Source organism: Numenius arquata, chromosome Z, assembly GCF_964106895.1.
Source record: "Numenius arquata chromosome Z, bNumArq3.hap1.1, whole genome shotgun sequence".
Classification (NCBI taxonomy): domain Eukaryota; kingdom Metazoa; phylum Chordata; class Aves; order Charadriiformes; family Scolopacidae; genus Numenius; species Numenius arquata.
In genome coordinates, this window is record NC_133616.1 from 37,169,149 (window position 1) to 37,182,338 (window position 13,190).

A 13,190-nucleotide genomic window follows, 5' to 3' on the forward strand; every position below is an offset into this window, starting at 1 on the left:
TAATTTTGACTTCAAAACACATATTTTTGGTTCAAGTTCAGTACTCAAGTTCAGAACTCAAGTTCAGTACTCAACTTCAGTAAGTTTCTTTCATGTCCCTGTTTTTTAGGTTGTGCGGTGGATGGTCATCCAACCCCAAACATCACCTGGCTTTACTCTGGCGAGCCTCTCAGTATGCGGCATCGCCTCCTGTCAGCAGGCCGTATTCTTCAGATACTCAATGTCAGTGATGCTCCTGATGGTGAATTCAGCTGCCTTGCTCAGAATGAGGCTGGCTCACTCACACAAAAGACATCCCTGGCTATACAAGGTAACTTTCCAGTTTTAGTCCTGCTGCCCTGTGAAGCTCTTTCCATGGACTTCCTGCACTGCCTTTCTCATCCTGGATTTCTCCTTTATGAAGCCAGGACTGTCATGCACAGCAGGAAATAGATGTTTTGATATTTTACTGCCATGAATATAGATTTGAAGGACTACCAGATGCAGTGGTACAGTGCAGACTACACTTGCAGTGTCTTCGGTTTTACTTTACCAATATGGCACCTGATATTTCTGGCCTGCTGAGCATAAAACACACCTTACTGATTCAAGCTATACTTACACATGTTGAGTCTGGCTAATTTTCTTGTCCAGAGATTTAAAACAGAAGTGTCACAGTTTGAACCCCTAAAATTAATCTGATTAATCTGTAAATTAAATGGTTAATCAAGTCAGTGTTTCACAGTCTCTTCTTGCTTGAAAACCCTTTGCTTGTAAAAATTTCTGCAACCTAGAAATAAGCTGAAGGTGACAAAGCCACAGAACAGAGCAGTGTGGATGGGCTGGAACAGAATATGCAGCTTTCATTGCTCCAGTTGTCAGGGTTGGAGTGGAGAAGAATTTAACTTTTCCTTAAATTTTGCCATAAAATTTTAAGTATGTTGCAACTCCCCCATTTATCTTCAGGAGGGATGATCTGTATGATCTACCTGGAAAGAAACACCCTGTTGTAAATGTTGGTAATTGCAGATAACCATATCTTCACTAAATCACACCCCTTTAAAAATATAGACATAATGTCCTGCATCACTGGCATCTGCCTCCACTTAACTGCTCTACCATGTCATTCACTTTCCATGCCTGATGCTTCTAAGCACCAAAAAAATGGGTTTGTTACACCAAAGACAGTCAGTGATTTTCATCAGCTGGAATCCTGTTCCTTCTTTGTTCATTGCCTGGTGCCTTGTACGCGTAGGTAGTTCCCCTTCACATGATACACTGAGTCCAAATATGTCATCCTAGAGAAGATCTCAGGCTCTTGCTTTTCTGAGGGTCTCCTGATGGAAGTTTTTGAGTGTTAACATGTCTCTCCCACACTTCTTGGCAGAATACCGGTGGTCAATGGACAAGCTGATGGCTTGTTCGGCTTCCTGTGGCCATAAAGGGGTGCAGCTGCCTCAGCTGAGGTGCTTACTGGATGGGGCCGAAGTCAACATATCCCACTGCAAAGAGAAGCCCAAACCAACCCTGCAGCCCATTGCATGCAACAGGAGAGACTGCCCTTCACGGTTTGTCTGTCTCATGTTAAAATGTCATACACGCTATTAAGATACGCTTGAAGAGTTCTTTGCACTGGACATCATGCCATTGCAGCTTCTCTGGTACCTGTCTGGAGAAAAGTCATGGCTAAAAGGGGATTTATGAGTGCTTAACCTAGACAACTGGGAATTTGTAGCAAAGTTTGTGGAAAAGATTGACAGTACGTGGTAGAAAGAGAGTTTACTCCTTCAGTAATGAGGTTAGAAAATAATAGAAAGGCTATTGCTTACTCTTTATTAGCAAAGTTCACAGCTTGAGTTGTCTCGGGTGATTCCAGCCTCGCCCTGTGCTGGATGCAAATATCATGCCAGTTCTGGGATTTGTATATATGGGAGTTTTGTCACCCAAGAATAGGGTTGTATCTTTTTTTGTGTTCCACATGGCTTCATATCAGTTTATCCCAACAATACAACAGAGAAGAAGCTAGGTTTAGCAGTGGATTTAGGGTTTTATTCTGAGTTCCTCTGTTGCCTGAATATCAATATGGGCAGGACTGTAGCTGCAGCTGCAAAGAATTCCTTTAGCAGAGTGGAAATGTCTTTTGTAAAATGGGCACATCCCATCAGTTCTAGTGGACACGAAGAGGGGCTCAGACTGAGTTCTGCTTCCTCTTAGAGATTGTTAGTTTGTGGTTTCCTTGGGAAACCACAGACTCTCTGTCCCTGTGATCCCCTGTTTTTCAGTTACTGTCAAACACAGTGGAGCCAGGACAGCTTGAAAGACTTCTGGCTACGCTTATGTCTGCCTCTGCTACTTCCTCCCCACACAAAACACTTTCCTTCTTTGACACCCTTTCGTGCAAAGATGTATACATCCTGAGTGCCCATCCACAGAGTCAGCATAGTGTTGGACTCCCTCCATGTTAAAAATGTCCTACTTCTGCAATTGAGTGGCTCCTTAGCTGAGATGTGTAAACTTGCTTTTCCATATTTTTCTGGGGTTTTACTCCCTCCTCTCCTTTATTTCCACTGTGGACATGGTGCGTTTCAGTAAACAAGCACTTAAAAGTAGTTAGGATCTCAAGAGAAATTTAGTACAACTTCTCTCATTCAACAGTGATTTGGGACTTGTATTAAAAAAGAGAACCTAAGCTGAGGCAAGGAGAGGTGCTAAGCAACCTGATGAGAAGTAAGCGGCCAGATTTACCACTCCTGGGTATATGGCAAGGTTCTGTTTAATTACCTTTTAAAATATATTCCTACCCCTCTTTGCAGGCAAATGTTTTCTGAGTTGCCAACTGAGTCATAAGAAGGAAACCAAAAGAGATTTGATGAAATATGAAACACGCTCATTAGCAGCAATTTTCCTTGGTGATGGCAGTAAATTCTGTGGGAATGGTTTATGTCTTTTTATACCTTCCCTGAACTGTAACACAACCCACAATCCTCCCTCAGCTCCCGAGAAACTGCTGAGATGTAAGCTTGGAAATAAAAGTTGATTGAAATGCAGAGCAGAGCTTTATGAGGGCTGTGGAAACTTCAGATTCAACCTCACCAAACTGCATGAAAAAAGGCTGCAGTGTTTTTGTTTTCTGTATTGGGAGTTTGTTTGCTTATATACTTGTTTCTGTACCATGGGAGTTAATCACCCACAGAAGACAGGAATAGCAATGGACGTCTCTCCATGGGACTGGAGAATGCTTATTGCCTGTTTTGTAATCATAAACATGGCTAGTGAAGGAAGTGATAGGCACTGTTTCGCCCCCAGTAACACAGAAATCCTGCTGAGTATCCTGAAACTTAATGAAGCAAACTGACTACTTGACCGTAAAGCTCTTCAGGAAACTAGTAATCAGTCCGATCCTTCCTGTTCCTACCTACCTCCTTCCCAAACCCAACTGTACGAGTGTTTCACTTAATGATCCTTAAAAAGACAAAATTTGTTGTCCATTTCAGTAAGAGTTTGGACCTGGGCTATTATATTCTGTTGTTACAGACTTTTTACTGGTTAGACTAGATTATTTTTAAACCCCAGCACATACGGATTCAGAGCCTCAACCTTGAACGCATGGTCTGAGCTCAAGAGGAAAGAAGAAAAATGTCCTTATTGCCTGGGCTGGCTATACACTGGCTCCATGCCTGAGCAACCGTCAGGCTTTTCTGGATTATCCCAGCTGCCAGGGGCATAACGGAACAGCCAGACACCAGCAGGACCCAGCAGCTTTTGGCTATTCTCTCAGCAGCAAGTTCAAAGTGGCCTGTGGGCTACTCCAGCAACTTTACAGAGATAGTTTTCCCTATTAAGGGGCATAAATGGGCTAGTCATTGCCAACGTGACTATAACCTGTGACCAAGGCCTCCATGGCACAGTGGTGTTAAGAGCAGCCATGCCCAACCCCTGTGCCTGGGCTAGAAATATTTGCTAAGCCTTTAAAAACATCCTTAGGGGCTAGAAAAAGAGTTCTGGAGCCAAAGAACTTTCAGAAATATAATATAGTGAAAGATGTGCTCTTTTCTCAGCTTTCATCCTCTGAACAGCTCTCAGTGACTGCTATGGGAGGCTGAGGCACTCAGCACCTTCCAGGATCGCACCTTAAATAAACAAAGCCAGCGTTGCCTTTCTTTGGTGCAATACATAAAGACCTGCTGACACCAATGAGCCTGCAGACGGTGGCACATACCTGCTCCCTGACCTGTTCTCCTTTCTCTCACAGGTGGATGGTAACATCATGGTCTCCTTGCACACGGAGCTGTGGTGGAGGCATCCAGATGCGGCGAGTGACATGCCAGCTCCTGACAGCGAAAGGCAGCTCTGTCCCAATGTCGAATGAGGCTTGTGCCCAGGTGTCCAAGCGCCCTGTGGACACACAGAACTGTAACAGGCAGCCCTGTGTTGAGTGGGTGGCCTCCTCCTGGGGCCAGGTAAGGAACAAGCCAGCAGGGCAAGGACAGCCTCATAACGTGGCCTAGAAAAGTGACAGAAAATGAGGAGTATTTTGCACCCTGGTATCTTTAGGTTATGGTCTGCAGGCTTTTGAGGAGGCAACTAATTTTTTCCACTCTTTCAACTCCCTATTTGATGCACTGCATGCTTAGATTTCTGTAGCTTCCTGCGACTCCTAGAAATGCTGCTTGTGAACAGGACTTTTGCTGCAGACCCCTGTATCGTCCCCAGTGGAAAGGTCTGCAGCTCCTGTTATCGTGACAGGTGGCACATCTGGGAAATAGCTTTCTCCAAATCTTAATTCCCCTTACCACCCAGTGAATGTGTTTCAGTTTTGTCTGGCAGGAGTCAGGATGGATGATTGTGATAGGTTTGGGATGTGGAGCTTGTACAGTAACCCAGTCTTACAAAGTTGCTGGTGTTGCCTGAGAATGCTGAAAAGTGAGAGCTTTCTTGATTTGCTTCATGACAAAAAGCAGAATGGGGGACTAAAAGCGTTTTCAGACTACTTCATGCTCTTTTGCAGATCTTCGAATTCTCTCCTTGCAGCTTCATACAATGGTCAGATGTTAAAACGCTTCACTCCATAAATACCAAATGTTCCAAGTTAAACCACTTTATTGTGGGAATCCACAGATGAGTTTTGTCTTTGTCTTTCTGTGAGCTATAAGATGTCCTAAAAAGACACTAGTCAATATGTAGTCAATTATAACCAGGTACAAGTCGTTACTATGTACTTCCTCCCTTTTCTCTCCACTCCAGTTTGACTGAGCTCTCTGTGAAGACTGGTGAGCCCACTATAGTCCAGACTTAGGGGTAGAAACACACGGATTTTAGCTCTAAGATCTCCAGAGTGGTGATTCACATGGGGGTATAGCATTCCAGGGTGAATGAAAGACAGGGTTAAAACCACAGAAGCCAATTTTGTTAGAGGTTATACTACTTTAATATCACTTTTGGTGGAATAAAAATTTTCAAAGGGAAAAAGAAAAAACAGTTTGACAAAACGGAAGTACTTATACATCTAATTCAAATGATGAGTCAGGTAAAGGTATAGAAGCGAGGCTTCTTACCATGCAAGAAGAGGCTAAGAAAATACCTGAAGTAACAACTATCAATCATGACATATAGTGAGCTGTCACAAAATATTTTGCCTCCTTTTCTAATTAGTGTGAGGTAAGTCAGTTTGAAAACAACAGCAAATGATATCTCTTTGTATCAGACTTTGGAGTAATACAATAGTTTGTTATTAATAACCACAGGCATTCTGTATTTTCTTGGGGTAATATGCAAAATACGTTGCACTGCATCAGGATTTTTTACTATGTTGGTATCAAAAGGTGTCTTCAGCTACTTGAACTTGCTATTGTTCACTACTGGAAAACAACTTCATTTAACTCTTGACTGTGTATTTTGGAAATTTCTCTCATGAAAGGTGATTGAGTTATTCTATTACATTTACGGGTAAAGCTCGGAGTTTTCATTTTACATGAAAGAAGCAGATTTTCACTCCCTGTGGAATTCCAGCTAAGGACTGGATTATCCTTGCAAAAAGCCAATTACCTCATCCTTATTTTGTAGATCATTATGGGCTATATTGTTCCTCATGACATCATACTCAGCTGAGAGAATCAAAGAGGTCTGAATTAATTTGTTAGACCTAACCTCTGTGCATTATAATATATTATTTCTTCTACCTAGCTTAAAAAAAAATAATCAAGTCCCACATGATTCTATGCAGCTCAGTCTCCAGGCCAGAAGAATGTTATCTAATTACAGTCAGAAACACGTCACTGGCTCAGTGGATCAATGACCTTCTCAGTAGTATCATGTGGTATCAGGTCCCTGTAGCCCAGGTGTAGCGAGCAACTTCCCCAACTCACAGAGAAAATAAGCAGACTACTTACTCTGTCCCTACCTCCAGAATGAACTCCATCCCTTCATTTAATGCTAGCAGCATTTTGATCTCCGCTATGTAATCCCATAGTGGTTTAAAACTAGTGACTCAGGCTTCCTGGTGATGAGGACTGCTAGCCCCTGCAGGTGTCGCTCCACGTACTCCAACAAACATCATTTCCATCCAACTTGCTCAATGACAGGGTTAACTGGGAGCAACTGGAAAAGCTGGCAGCCACTATTTCTCTCTCCCATTCATCAGGGTAGGAAGAAATAGCAGCAGGAAGAGAGTATTACATGAGGAGTGCATGGTAGTGTGAAATAGGGCTCCTGCTGATGCGGGGCTGGAGGCAGCAGAGGAATCTATCAGCAGCCTTCCCCTGGCCAAAATTCCTCCCTCATACTAAAGTCCCATTCTTCAACCCTCAGTCTGTTCTTGAGTATAATTTCCAGATACTTTGAAAAATAAAATATTTCCTAACAGTTGATGTAATTTTAAAAGAACACAAATACATGCTTCATACCTATAGCTGATTACAATTTAATCAAAGGAGAGAATTAGAAGAGTTAAGCAGTAAGCTTATGATTGATAAGCTTGAATAGGTTAGGAGAACCTCAGTATTGGAGCAAGCTTGCAGATCTGCTGTGCTTGTCATGCTTGCTGCTTTTGCTTATTGTCCTGAAGTACTTTTAAATTATTAAATGGATATTAAATGGTTCTTGGTTCAATGTGTTCTTGGTTATTAACTATTTGCCCATAAATTTTGATTGTACAAGTTGCAAATGCACAATAAAAGGAATGTATTGAGATTTCCTGTATGGATCATGTGCTCCTGGCTAATGACACGAGAGCATTTTATTTGCCTTTACAGATGTATTTAAGATTGAACTATTGAAGAGGAGAGGTAATGAATCTACAGAGCAGATATAGAGATGCATTTTTAATGCTGCTGGAGGAGAGTGAGGTAGGGCAGAAGATGACTGCATGCTTAGCCTTCAAAGCCCACAGAGCTGCAGGAAGTACTCAAAAGCTCAACAGTCACTGCAAGGCAGTATGCACTTTATTTCGCCAGCAGTTCTCATCAAAGGGGAACATGTCCTGCCTTTTACCTCCTGTGATTTTTCTGTGTTCACAGTGTAGCGGGCCTTGCATTGGACCACGACTGGCTGTACAGCATAGACAGATATTTTGCCAGACCAAAGATGGGACTTCTGTGTCATCAGATCAATGTAGTGCCTTACCAAGGTAGGACAGGAATCTCGTATGTCTGAAACCACTACCCTTAGCAGACATGTTGAATGAACTAGTGTCTAAAACTGACAGCTTTTGGGTTTTCCCTGTGTAACAAAAAGGCCATGCCACAGTTATGTGGTACATTTCTCACCAGGCTTGAGCCCAAGCTTCATTGTTTGTTCCTATGAGCCCCAGAAAAAAACAGTAGTTGGCCAACAACTGGGAAGTCTTCTAGGCATGCCAAATTCTGACTGAAAGGCTGTGCTGACTCTTCTTAAGCTGCCAGTCTCCTTTTCCCTTATTTAAACACAACCTCTAACTGGAGAAAAAAAAGGGACTCCACAGCTTGTGTCTTCCTGCAGATAAACGCCACTGTCAACATTGTAAAGACATATTTTCTTCACATGAGACTTAGGTACATCAATCATGCCTGATCATGACTGAAAATTAGTATAATGGGCTCTTTGGCACCCACACATGTATTTTCATTATCTGTGTGAGAAATAGGTGGGAACCAAGTGTGCCTATGCATCTTCTGTGAGACTGCCTTGAAGGGAAAAAGAGGGTTTCGGAGAATTGGGTTTGTTCCCACTGGCTGTAAAAAAAAAAAAAAAAAAAAAAAAATATGTGGGAGAGCCCTGCTGGATCTTAGTGATCACCACTTTACTCATCGCATCTTTTCCATGGATCTTTGGTTTGGCACTTCATGGAGAGGACATTTTGGCCAAATCCTCAAATAGTAAAAATGATTGTTCAGCTCCAGTATTGCTATACCAGCATGCACCTGCTGAGGCTCTGGTCCCTGAGTGCAGTTACAAACTGCTTTTCAGCGTACTGGAGTTACCCCGGCTTGCACCCCTTGAAGATCTGGCCCATACGGCGCATTACACTTGGGGTATGCAAGGCTCCTTGTCCCCAGGGCTTGTGTGACACCCAGAGTGGCATGCGCTTGCTCCCTGGATAGTGTGGTGATGGGTCACCCTTCCTTCCCTCCCCCCTGCCCGTAGGCCCTTGAGCACCCAGAACTGCTGGACCGACGTCTGCGGCGTGCACTGGAGGGTGAGCCTGTGGACTGTCTGCACGGCAACCTGTGGAAACTATGGCTTCCAGTCCCGGCGCGTGGACTGCGTGCACATTCGTACCAACAAGCCCGTGCTGGAGCATCACTGCTCCTGGAGGCCACGGCCGGTGAACTGGCAGCGCTGCAACATCACGCCCTGTGAAAACAGTAGGTTGCGGAGAGGAGGGGAGGCAGCAAGGGACAGGGGGAGGAAAGAAGGCAGAGCCATCTCCCAGAAATGCGGCGTTGCATGCCTTGCAGCTGGGCATCCAGGGAAACCTCCAGCCTGAGCATACGCAAAATGTGGTGTCCAAAACTCAGTTACCCAGGGGGAGCGGTGCCCATTGCAATTTGTTGGCCATGGTGTTAGCGTTGGGATTGTGTCTCTTTGCTAATAGCATGTGAAATGGCTGATGCAGTCTTAACTTTCCATTAATGGTACAGACAGAAAAAAAAACATGAATCGCATACTGCTGGCTATAGTTAAAATACAATGGGTAGGTTGATGATGGGAATTCCTGGACTGGAGGCTGCAGGCTCTCAGGTGACAAGTGACTCATTGGGCCTGCCAAAGGACTAGAAAAGTTACAAATATTTAAAAAAAAACCCAAACCAAATCCAAAAAAGAACAGATGATGTGCCTCTTTGGAAATTGTGCCTCACTATGGCAATATCTCCTTGGGAAACACCAGGCAGCTCAAGTTGAAATCACTACCTGTTCACTTGCCACAGCTCCCACTTCCCATGCTGATTTTGATGGGCAGATGCCACCCTCTACCGTCAAAGCCAGGTGCTGTGCAATAGCTGCAGAAACAGCAGCAGAGCCTGCCTGGGCTTGCCTATGGCCGCATCAGTGGTGACACTCCCTCCCAGGCAAAGTGGACTCCACGAGTCCAAAGCAGCGAGCTGAGCTTGAGGTGCCCTAATGGAAGTGAAAGAGCTGAGGGAGCTTACAGACACCAAGCAAGACCTTTGCTGTCCCTCCAGCCTCTTTCTGCTATATAGAAATATGCCACATCTAGACAACAGTGGAGTTATTTGGCGCAGACGTTACTGGAGAGGGCTGTACAAGTGCTCTTTGAGCAGAATCTGTCTTTCATTACTTCATCACTATTTCTCCTTTTTGTTTCCCCTTTGGCAGTGGAGTGCAGAGACACCACAAGGTACTGTGAGAAAGTGAAACAGCTCAAACTCTGCCAGCTCACCCAGTTCAAGTCACGCTGCTGTGGGACTTGTGGAAAAGCTTGAAGACAAACGCAGTGAAAATGGAGGAACAAGGGGATCACAGCCTTTGCTTCAACGAGGCAAGGACTTTTACAGAAAATATAAATGGAATGGAATTTTTTTTTTCATTTTATTTATTTATTTCCCTTTTCAAAAAAAAAATAGAAAACCTTTTACCAAATCATCGGTGTAAAGGGACTTGACAAGTTTTCCCGTCTGTGAATCTGGGAGACAGAATGCAGCAAAACACGGTCATGGGGGAAGACCACAAAGAGTCAGTGAGCCCCATGCCACCAGCAATGGGCCTGAGAGGAGTGGGGCTGCGCCATAATCCATGTACATGCCTGAGGATACACCAGGAGACAGATGGGGGAAGTGGATCAGAGTAAAAACCTAGCATCGCATTGGACCATCACAAACTGAAAGAGGGTAGATTTAGATTAGGAAGATTTAGATCAGGAAGAAATTCTTTACTGTGAGGATGATGATGCACTGGAACAGGTTGCCCAGAGAAGTTGAGGATACCCCACCCCCGGAGACATTCAAGGCCAGGCTGGATGGGGCTTTGAGCAACCTGGTCTAGTGGAAGGTGTCCCTGCCCATGGCAGGGGGGTTGGAACTAGGTGATCTTTAATGTCCCTTCCAACCCAAACCATTCTGTGATTCTAAATAGCTTGACAGGTCATGGGGTACTGAAGAAAAAAAATAAAAAGGCTAAACTAAACATTCAATTATGCAGTATACAGATACTTCTTCTATCTTAGACTACTTTCAGAATATAAGCATATGATTTTGCTTTACAAACCTATTTGTTACATCCAAGATTAGATTCCTTTTTCTAAACCCCTTTCTCCTTCTCATGCCAGGCCTTCAAATTATTTCAGTGGGAGATACTCATGATCTTTTAGGATCTGGTGTCTGGGGAAGTTGAACAATAGTGTGTATGTAGGTGAGTCTAAAACACACCCGGGTTGTGCTTGTGAGGGAGGATTGACGACAGAAAAGTTCCCCTCAGCACAGAGGTGAGGTTATGATGTTAATTATTACCCAGGATAAGGAGAGAAAGTATGATTAGCTATTGACAGATTGTAGTACAAACCAGCAAATGCTGTCCTGTAGAGAGCACAGGAAGGAGAGATAGAAATTGTTTGTGGTAACAGGAGCTACTTCACATACTCCATCCTACTAACACTTATTTGGAAAAGAGAGGAGTACCAGTTCTCAGAGTTCAGGTGGGTGCTTTCAGACCTGGGGTTTTGGAAAGTAACTTGAGGAACTGGGTTTTCCTATCCTTCTAACGTGAAATTCCTCTCTCCTGGCAGCCATGCCTTTTGGACAAATAGTAGAAAAGAGCTGTATTCTGATCTCTTTTAGTTATTCCTACTCAGTAGAAACAGAACGGGTTCAGCATCAGCCCCAGAGGACTAATGCCAATAATTTTTAACAGATTTGCTCCTCTCCAGCTGCCTGCCACAACAAAGTAGATGTTATAAAGCAGCACATTTTAAAGCCCATGTGTAACATCCTGAAGATACAATCTAAAAAGTGAGGCTCAAACATCACACTCACAGCATGACTTTGCATGCTGTCTGTGAGTCTTTCCCCCTGGCCGGCTGCAGTCGTTATTCAGCCGGTGAAGTGCTTCATCCTTTCAGTTCCTGGGCACTCTCTGCTCTGCTCAGAATAGGGCCCTAAAATTAGAGGAAATCTGAAAAGTAGGGAGTTTGAGCATTGTGAAACTTTAAAGGAGAGCTATCTGGATCCGAGGCTTTGGTTCAAGACCATCTCTAAATCAAAGTCTTGGCTGTGCCTCTCCTGTCACCCCCAGTGGAGCTCATGCCTTGTGGTACGTTAATGAAATGCTGTTAAAGGACTGCTGTGTTACAGCTTCCATGACACGTGGATTTTTCAGCAAAACTGGGAGTCCACTTTTGAGGTCAGTGTCAGGTTCAGGACATGGAACTGTCTCAAGCTGAGTTACTTCAAAACAGATCTGGCAGTGAACGCTCTTATTACAAATGGGTCTTCAAGAAATAGTGTTGCTAAGCATCAGTGCAACTTTTTATTTAAAAAAAAAAAAAAGAATGTCTTTCTATGTATGTAAATGTATATCTTTTCTGTATATTTATTAGGATTTCTTGTACAAAAAGTGCAATATTAATAATTGTACATTATTTTGTCCAGATAAATCTATTTTGGGGTTTTTTTTTAATCTCCCCAGAACTTTGTTCCTCTAAAATCAACAGTAATAGTGTATTTCTCTTAATTTTAATAGCATTTGCATTTAATTGGGGATCTGCTTCACTGTGCACAGAGTGATTTATAAACTATGACATGAGGGAGGGATGATGTTTTTAACTCGTGTAATTATGCATGGAATGAAGGACAATTCCTTAACAACAATAATAATAATGATGCTGATGGTGTGGTGGATGTTTCTAGTACAGTAGTTAAAAAAAAAAAAAAAAAAGTACGGGGAAACATTTTCATTTGTTTATTTGTTTAATAGCAAAACATATTCAGATGATCCCATGTTGAATAGTAGCTGTGTAAATGTGCATAGGATAAACATGAATGATCAGGTCTGGAGGGGCCACTGTGTTGTCTCTGAACAGTGTGGATTTTATTTCACATGTCTGTCTTCTGAATTGTGACTTCACAGCATCTCAGTTAAGTTAAGGGTTGCTGGATATTTTATGAAAGGACACTTTCCTTCTCTGAAAAGAAAACAAAACAGCAAACTTGTATTTATATAACTTTTTGTACAAGTAATGCAAGTTACTTATTTATCTACTGCTGTCTGATGTCGTGTTTATTAATCTTAAAAACAGAAGCCAAACAAAGTAGCAAAGCTGTTGGAGTACTCTGTCCTTATTCTGTATTATGATAACACCACACAGCTGTCACACAAAGCACACATGATCTATCTGCCTTGGGGAAAGATGATGTCTTAACTTGTTTTTGAAAGTCTCCAGTCATTAAGATTCTGCACGCTGTCTTGGAGATCTGTGTTAATTCTTCATTTGCCTTGCTTTATTCTTTTTTGCTAATGCCTTGCCTCTGCTACTCTTGCAGAAGTATAAGGCCATCACTGCTGATCCTAGGATTATGGAAATCCGTAAAAGTATACTCCTATTTTTCTATGCAGCAATGTTTAAAGACATCTTGTGGCTTTCCCCAGCAACTTACGGCATGAAGCAATCCCTATTACTTCAGTCTTTGCTTGTAAGTCGATGCTGCCTTTGGTAATGGAGCTTGCAACACCTTGAAGTATCAAATGTATATGTAGAAGGAATACTGGTAATGATCAGAATT

General features: G+C 42.9%; 1 protein-coding gene across 1 annotated transcript in view; it reads left to right on the forward strand.

Annotated features, from left to right (window-relative positions):
• ADAMTSL1 (ADAMTS like 1) overlaps window positions 1–10,027 on the forward strand; it is a 425,741-nt gene extending 415,714 nt beyond the window's left edge. The window contains exons 25-30 of the mRNA XM_074166017.1: window positions 110–310; window positions 1,367–1,547; window positions 4,232–4,439; window positions 7,494–7,603; window positions 8,599–8,819; window positions 9,793–10,027. Coding sequence (XP_074022118.1) covers window positions 110–310; window positions 1,367–1,547; window positions 4,232–4,439; window positions 7,494–7,603; window positions 8,599–8,819; window positions 9,793–9,899 — 1,028 coding nt within the window. The 3' untranslated portion in view covers window positions 9,900–10,027. The remainder of the gene's footprint in view (window positions 1–109; window positions 311–1,366; window positions 1,548–4,231; window positions 4,440–7,493; window positions 7,604–8,598; window positions 8,820–9,792) is intronic.
• Window positions 10,028–13,190: the final 3,163 nt, after the last annotated feature.